At 37.3% G+C, this 8,528-nt stretch overlaps 1 protein-coding gene across 6 annotated transcripts in view; it reads right to left on the reverse strand.

Moving 5' to 3' along the window:
• DENND4C (DENN domain containing 4C) overlaps positions 1-8,528 on the reverse strand; it is a 79,555-nt gene that overhangs the window by 24,962 nt on the left and 46,065 nt on the right. For 2 of the 6 annotated variants that reach the window (XM_040579685.1, XM_040579686.1), the window contains exons 12-20: positions 8,305-8,523; positions 7,166-7,311; positions 6,026-6,061; positions 5,663-5,793; positions 4,686-4,818; positions 4,006-4,212; positions 3,172-3,300; positions 2,261-2,405; positions 1,782-1,928 (exon numbers count right to left, since the gene is read on the reverse strand). In XM_040579685.1, coding sequence (XP_040435619.1) covers positions 1,782-1,928; positions 2,261-2,405; positions 3,172-3,300; positions 4,006-4,212; positions 4,686-4,818; positions 5,663-5,793; positions 6,026-6,061; positions 7,166-7,311; positions 8,305-8,523 — 1,293 coding nt within the window. The remainder of the gene's footprint in view (positions 1-1,781; positions 1,929-2,260; positions 2,406-3,171; positions 3,301-4,005; positions 4,213-4,685; positions 4,819-5,662; positions 5,794-6,025; positions 6,062-7,165; positions 7,312-8,304; positions 8,524-8,528) is intronic. The other 4 variants (XM_040579689.1, XM_040579690.1, XM_040579688.1 and 1 more) reach the window with 3 other exon arrangements.

Below are 8,528 nucleotides of genomic sequence, written 5' to 3' on the forward strand. Positions count from 1 at the left end.
CTTCTAAGAGTGACTACATCCCTGAAAAGAACTTTACCATCAATGGCCTACATCTTTGTGCTACAGTAGAAAGTATAAAATGTAATAGGAAAAAAGTAAAAATCTAAACATTTTTTAAAAGTCTGCTCCTCCACAAGACCAGTTAAACTTGACAGCTGTAACTCATTCTTAAAAAAAAAAAAAAAGAAGAAAGTCCAAAAAGTCTGCCATAGGAAGCAATCCAGAAAGACACTCTTTTCTTTGTTGTTTTTACCTAAAGTGCTATTGCATGTGCAAAAATACAAAAATACTACATGGGACATATCCCACATCAAAATGTTCAACAGGATTGTTGATATGCCTTAAGAATACCTACTAGAATACATGACAGTATTTTAAAAGATCAAAGTGTAAGTAAGTTACTAAGTGTGAAAGGTATTAGGAAGCTCCATAAAACTTGACTGACAGACATAATTCATCTACAATACATATTGCTACTGTTTATTTTGCCAAGAAAGAGTAAACGTGTAAAAAAGAATTAAATGTCAAAATGTTAAAAACCTTTTAGATAGAAAAATAAGTTCTGACATTCTTCAGCCCTTATTTTCTCTCTATCACCATTTCAATAATGTTAGTATCTCTGCTTTGCACAGAAGTGAAAACACCCTATCAATAAATGGGTGAATTACCTGCAGAAGTAACATTCAAGGGTAGAAATAATGCACACGTGCATCCAAGGCTTCACACCATATAAGTCTGCACCCCACACCGTGATAGCCAAGGACAAATGCGGCACCCAAGAGACAGCAAAGAGCAAAAAGCAGAGCAACAAAGAGCAGAGAGAAGGGAAGTTCAGTAATCTAGGTAGGCATATCAGATGAAGCACAGGAATCAGACTCAAAGTTCTCTTTACAGAAGGTCTCAAGATATTAAAAACATGAAGACTGTGCAAGAACCACTTGTACATTAAGTTTTGAAATACACACAGAAAGGAAGTTTAGTTGACACTGCACAAGTAGGATGTAATCAGTACTAAAGCAGATATGAAGAACCATGAACTTTATCTTGCTATCTCAAGTGATCAACCTTCCATGCACTCTTTTACTCCAGTTTGTCTGGGAGAGTGCACACCACGTTTAAGGCAGAGTTTTTCTCCAGCTTATCACCCATCTTTCCACTTCCAGGGTGTCTCAAAAAGACTGTATGACAATGTTCTGATAATTTCTATATTTATTTCCAAGTTTAGCAACTACTATTAAGAAGTTTGAATATGGCCTTTAAAAGCATAAGTTTACTATAACCAAACATAACATACTAATTCCAGGAATGCTACTTAGGCCTTTCTGGATTACCATCAACAAGCAACATTTTAAAGTGTTAGCTTCTAATCACCTCAGCAACTTTCACTCCTTTAACGCAGAGAAAGGTTTTACTCACACAGACTATCATCTCTATGAATAAATCACATTTGCAAAAATCGAACAGATTCATATATCAGAGGCTTCATGCCTCTTCAGAAGATTAACACAAAAAGCAAGGTTCATGAGACCACAGCAAGACATTTATTTTAATGTAATGGTACTTCTGCTACAGTTCACTCTAACCTAAAGCAGCTTGATCTGCATTAAAAAGTAATACTCAACAGCAGTGTATTTATTTTTCTTTACATAGTTTAATTTCAGCTTCATTCTCTACAGCCTCAAGAGGGGAAGGATGTGGTTGTGGAGGGGAAATCAACCAGAGACTAGAAAATTTAGCCTTTTGGGGGACTGTTAGTAGTGAAACCCAGCAGAATCTAGTACCTGTGCTAGAGTGATTATCAATGGAATCAAGCCTGACTAAGTCACTGACGAAGAGAGTGTGCTCCCCACTGTTAGCATCATTAGAACTATCCACGCTACCATGGCTCACCATGTCCCCATCACTTCCACCCGTGGTACTCCGCAGAGCTAAAGACATGAACAAGAGCTGGTTAGTAAGACAGGATTTAACCGTTCAGGTTTTTAAATATATCTAACCTCTTCAGACAACAGTAAATACTTTTGCTTGCACAAATAAAATAAAAATATGAAAATGTAGCAACAGAATTCAGGCAATTAATTCTTCAGTGTGCCAAAGACATTCTAAGACTGTTCCAAGCACTGAGTTGGCAATCATCAATTTTTATATACTTAGGGAAAGATTTTCCACTTGTAAAAGCCACAATGTTAGCTGCAATCCCTCAGAAAGCACGTCATGCTCTTGTTCAGCAGAAATAAATCCATTTCAACTAACTTATTACCTGATGTCACAGGTACTCGTGGGCTCTGCGTTGATTTCTTTAAGCACTGCCTAAATTGTGCTGTGCCATGAATTACATTTCGTACCTTTGTCCACAGGAATACGCCACTGCGGTTACTGCTAGGCCAGGGAGACTCTAAAACTGCCTACAGAAAGAGACATTGCAATAACAAAAACAGTAAGAAACTTACACTGAAACACATGGTACAGTGAGAAGCTTTTCTTCCCATATTCAAAAAAGGCATTTCCTGTGAACCATGTGAAGAAAGACAAATATTTGAGTTTTTATGAGCTGTACCCTTTTGTGAACTGTTCCCTTTTATCCCCCAGGTCTGAATACAATACCTGAGTAACAAGAAACAATGGATCAAGATTTGTTTAAGTACCCAAGGCGGGTTTGTTCTTACTTATAAACTTCAGCAGCAACAAAAGACCACAGTAGAACCTTTTTTCCTATCACTTTACACAGTTTACTTTACTAAGAAGTTTCATCAGCATGTTACGGGAACTTGGAAGCAAGGAAACGAGGGGGAGGCTACTTCTACTAGCCTAATTCCAGCCTTCATCCACCATGGATCCTGCTACCTTAAAGGATACACATAGGAACAGATGGTTTTAACATGGAAGCATTAGATGGGTTCCAAAACTTGGAAACGGAAACACTATAAATGTATTTCAACAGAATTTTTGGTTAGCCAAACACAGCACAGGAATGTAAACTTAACAGGATAAAACCATACGGTGCAGATCCACTGAACTGTAAGCACGACCAAAATGATAGCTTGCCCAATAAAATCAGCTAATCTAAGTGAAGAGCTGTAAGAAACCACCTCTAAATGTGCTACAGGACAAGGGGAGTGACAACAGCAAGAGAGACACTGGTACAACATCCTTCGTCAAGACGTGTCTTACCTTATTGTAATAGCCGTAGGTGATGGCATTTGGCTGTATTCCAGCATTTTTCATTTCAAAGAGGACTCTCACAGCCTGAACAGGCTGACCCCACAGTCCACAGAGCTGCATTACAACTCTGTAGCAGACCTGAAAAGACACAGAAATGCATAAATGGACTGATGACAAGGATTCTGAAACAGCTTAAGCTCTTTCCCGATTTCCAGCTTTTTACACATGTAAAAGGAAAAGCCATGTGAGAGTAGCTGCTCAGTACATAATACTCAACAGCCAGAAGAGGGAGCAAAAATTAAATAGGAAATCGAAGGACCTGAGATAACATCAGCAGTCACATCTTTAGAATGCTGAATTTTTTTCCACTCGGCTCTTCTGTTTGCAAAACAAGGTAGAGAAGGAAACACCCATGCAAAAAGCAGGATAACTTGCTTCTGTGAGCCTGTGGATACTACTGCAAGAATGGTATGCTGCACACAAACCCATTATCCCTTCAGTTTAGTAAGGCTGCAAAGCATTAAATCAAAGTCCATTTTAAAATTAGGGATATTCAAGCACTTAATTCTTGAAGAAATCTGGGAGAAGACTAGCAACACTAAGTTTGAGTACTTGACCCAGCTGACACTAAGCTGGTGATAAAGGAGATGAATTTTCAGTTGCTTTAGTTAAGCAGACTTCTTTGAGATCATTTCAAGGTGGCTTTGTAACAGGTCAAACTGTAAGTATGCTTAACCTGGTGGTGGCAGTGAAACACACTATCTTTGCACCTTTTCTTCTGTTCCGTGTATATATATATATATATATATATATATATAAAAACATTTTTCTATTCGCACTTGCCTCATCCAGTGGTTCCACATCCGTTTTCCTCATTTTAATTAGAACATCATATGCCTGCTGCAGTGCTTTGACCTTGGGATGTGCAACTCTGATGTAGGCTGGCAGACAAATAAACCATAGGCTGTAACTGTGACTGAAGAGACACTTAGCCCACTGTGGAGGGCTTACATAGTACTTCTTTGCTAATTTATGAGCTGTTTTTATCTCCTGTAAGGGTGAAACAAAACAAAAAAGCAGACAAAAGATGTAACATCCCAAATTTAAAAGCCATTGCTAACTCAGCAGGATTCTTAAAAGTAAGCACTTAATAATAATGGACAAACATTCACTGAAGCTCCCTTCTCACCACTCTCTCATTAAGGCTCTATGCAAGTACAAGCTAGCATGAGAATTAATCCTCTTTTTCCTTCCCCATTCAAGCATTAATTTTACTTTCCTTTTGGTTTACGTTACAGTCTAAAGCTTAGAAATGTGTTTGACAGTGAACTGTGATCTCAGATGCTTATTTGTTTACTTGTTGCCTTCTATTTCTTTCTTTTGCAGGTGTTGATTCTCAATAGTTACAAAGACCTAACCTTTAACAACATTAACTTATAATATAAATAGCTAGTGGCAATTTTACAAAAAAAACTTCACATCTTTCAGTGTTCACACAGTGATTACAGTAAGACTCATCTGACCTGTTTTGTCCTCTTTGCCATGAGTGCTGGACTATTTGAAATGCTGCTTCCAGCTGGGTGTCTGCTGAAGGAGAGCTTGAGCTCCTGTGGCCTGTCAAAGAGCTTGAAATCTAGTCGTGGAAAGTTTTTATAGCTACAAAGATGATTAAAAAACAAACAAACAACAGAAAAGGAAAGCTTTTTATATACCTGCTGATAGCAGGAAAGCCATACAAAGACACCTTGCTTGCCAAGAACTGACAAACAGGAGAATAAACAACTGAGGTGGGGTGGGGAAGGAAAGAAGATAGGCAAGATCATTTTAGTCTTCACAAAGATATCACAAGAAGATGCCTGGGACACTAAATCTCCACAGATAATGGAAACAAGACCCAGACTGCCATCCATATCATGGAAGTCAGGGAAGCACAGATGATGATTAACAAGGACAACAGCTGGAAACAGAACCTTCATGACCTCCAAGAGAGACAGGAAGGAAAAAATCATACCCAGAGTGTCTGAAATGCCACTTCCTGCACAAGGCTGAAAAACACTGAATGAAAGAAGTCTGAAAAGCGTAATGGGTGTTTTGTTCCTTTGGTTCGACAGCTGCAGATCAGTAATACTGGGCAGATCCATTACCCACCCTCTGTCATTCCCACTGTGAAACAAACTGCACTGCAGTTGCTACAAAATACAAGTAAATGGCTCAAAGAGAAAGACAGACACTGAATACATGTAGAAAAATATTACTATAAAGTTGGCAAAAAGTTACTGAAAAATTAAAATCAAGATCCACATGCCCTGAAACGTACACACGCACACAAAACATTGACTTCTAGAGCTTCAGAAACTTACAAGAAGGCAGGCAGTTACTATCTTTTTGAAGATTCTTCTGAACATTGTATTAAGGCAAGTTGTGCACCAAGGCGGAACATCTGCCCCGCTTGATGTCACAAGCATTCTGGTTTCACTACATGTCGCTGTTTAACTTGTACCTGTATTTTGGCACTCGGTCCTGTCCATCATCAGCAGGAGGTTCTGGTGGCATTATGAACACTGTGTGTTCACTTTTTTGTGACTCGTCAAGCTCAATCAACCGTGTATCTTCCACAGAATCTACATCAACCTAAAAAAAGAGTTTGTACTCTAAGTACAGAGTTTGGCTTCAGGAGAAAATGTCCTTTTTAACATTAGTTATGCTAGCATATGTAAAAATACATTTAATATATACAGTATTTAATTATATACATAAAATACATTATATTTGTTCTAATTACTCAAATATCAAGTCCACAGCTTTGTCTCTCCATTTTTATTTCAGGATCAGATATCCCTAAACATTTTGAAGGACAAAGTACCTTCTCTCCTTTTTCTGTTCCTTTATCTGGAAAAAGCTGGGAAAAGAGGAAAAAAATAACTAAAATTAAAAATCCTAAATAATTCTATCAAAGCTCTGTCATTATTAAATAGGAAACATTTTCATATTACTGTGGAACCAATTAATCTCTTTTTCAAATACTTCCTTTGCTGAAAGTAAGAAAATGCAGTAATCAGTATGCTTTCAATTTGTTGACGTTATCTACTAAATACAAAATCCTGAATCTATCAAAAGACAATGCTTTCATTCAGTTTAGAAAGAAACTGCTGGTTTTGCAGATACTTGCAATATGACAATTTAAATATGCAAGACATAAACAACCTGCAATCATATCAAATTATTAACAATATTAAAAAAGTATACTCTAGATGCATGCTATTGATGCTTACCCCACACTCAGAAGAAAGAAAAATAAGGGCAAGGAAACATTTAAACACTTATTTTGTGGTCTGTTTACAAACGTTAATTTGATCAGAATCAAAGACTCATTCTGTAAGAACTTGGTATGAAAATGAAGGTTCTGTCCAGAAAGAATCACATATATACCCCTTAAGAACTTATCATTCTCTAGTCCCCAATTTTTATATTGTGAACTTGGTATTTTACAGATGAAACTAGAAACTCAATAACACACCTAGACCAGAACCATGCTGAAGAGACTTAATTTCGAAAAACAAGACTGGGTTAAAATACAGGCAATGAAAGGGGATCTTATCCACATAAATAATTGTTGACATTAAATGGGTTTAAGTTTAAATTGTGTGAAAAAGAGCAACAATGCAGATGTCCACTGGTAGATAATTCCACATTAGAGGGAGGGTGATCAACATTTAAAGGGAAGACATGGCATTGTGCTAAAGTGTCAGCTACTGATATTTCTCACATTACCTTACACCTTGACATCCTACAGGGCTGTAGTGAAAGCTTTCTGCATCAACACATAAAATGATGACTGTGAAAGATAACGAAGGAAGAAACTGACTCTGCAAAAACCACCAAGAATTCCAGTCCTTCAAAACACTTGCTGCAGAGGCTATCTACCTTTACAAATAAAAACCCGGACAGTAACACAAAATTAATAGAAGCATACAATTTAATAGTATTGCTACATGTTTTTCACCTTTTCTATGCAGTCATCAAAAAATGCCAAGCCAGTATCCTTGTCACTCACAAAACTGCACTCCTCAATAAAGCGGCTGAATATCTGTGTTTTGGTGAGATGCATGTAGAACTTTGTATAGGCACGGTCTCTGCTTTTTAAAAATCCTGGTTATAAAAAGGAACAAAGTAAATACCAGTTATGAGTACCCTTAGAAATTAACATATGAAGGGTCAATATAAAATACTTAAAGTGCTAATACATAAAGTATTTGCTTTATCAATAAAAACAACTACTTACCACTATTACTGGAAGATTAAAATAACACTTTGGGTTTTTAACAAAGCTTTTTTACCACAGTTAACAATACGTGGCAAGCAATCACCCCCATGCAATCTGCTCAATGTGTTTGTTGACTTTTTGTGCAAGAAAAAGGAGATGATGGCCTTGTACAACAGCAGAAGTATCTAACAGTTAAAACAAAACTAAATAATACTAAAACAAAAATTATGTTATCCTAAGAGGTCATAGGTGTGAAAATATTTAAGACTTCCCAAACCTTTGACTAAAAATTTCGCTTCTAGTAACTAAAAAAATAGACCAACAACCCCCCCCCCCAAAAAAAAACAACCCAAAACAGCCTAACACCTCCATCACATAAACCCAAAGACAACTGTGTCATCTTACCTAGCAGTCAACTCTAGAACAGATCTAAAAAGCTAAGGTGCTAAGATCAGGAATATAAAATGACTTTTGCTGATCTGATCTCTGCCCGATTCTCTATTACCTTCCCATTTATATCAAGAACATTACTTTGTTCTTCATTAGTGAGCTTCTGGCATTTTTGGTCTGTACAAATTGAGAAACATTCTTTCATTCCCAAGAGCTGTCCTTATGGAATATGCCATGGAGAGAAGGCATCATGCTACTAAAAGACAGCTTTTCTAATACCTGAACTATTACAGAATTGCAGTTCTATGTGCGTATATCCATGTTCGAAGCAACTTTGAATACTTTAACTTCATAGAATTGCAATTGTAATACTGCCAAGAATTGTACAACCGAAAAGAACTTTGACCTTTTAAAGTTAAGCAGCTCCTGAATCCAAAAGTTGTAACACTGCCAGTTCACAAACAGCAGCTGATTTGCCTCACCCTCACCTTGATGATCAAACAAAGAGTCAGCAGCAGTTGCTTTATTTGAAGGTGCCTGCGTGATTGGCTTGAGGAATGTTCTGTAACCCTTTAAAATAGATGCCATGAAACGGAGAAAAGCTTCCTGGATCTCCATCTCAAGTTCTATCATCTTTTTCTGCCATGAGAAATCTGCTTCAATAGGAGTCATCTCCACTGCAGAGCCTTCTTGAGTCTTCCTGTGAACTAGC

The sequence above is a fragment of the Falco naumanni genome, chromosome Z (genome assembly GCF_017639655.2).
Source record: "Falco naumanni isolate bFalNau1 chromosome Z, bFalNau1.pat, whole genome shotgun sequence".
NCBI lineage: Eukaryota > Metazoa > Chordata > Aves > Falconiformes > Falconidae > Falco > Falco naumanni.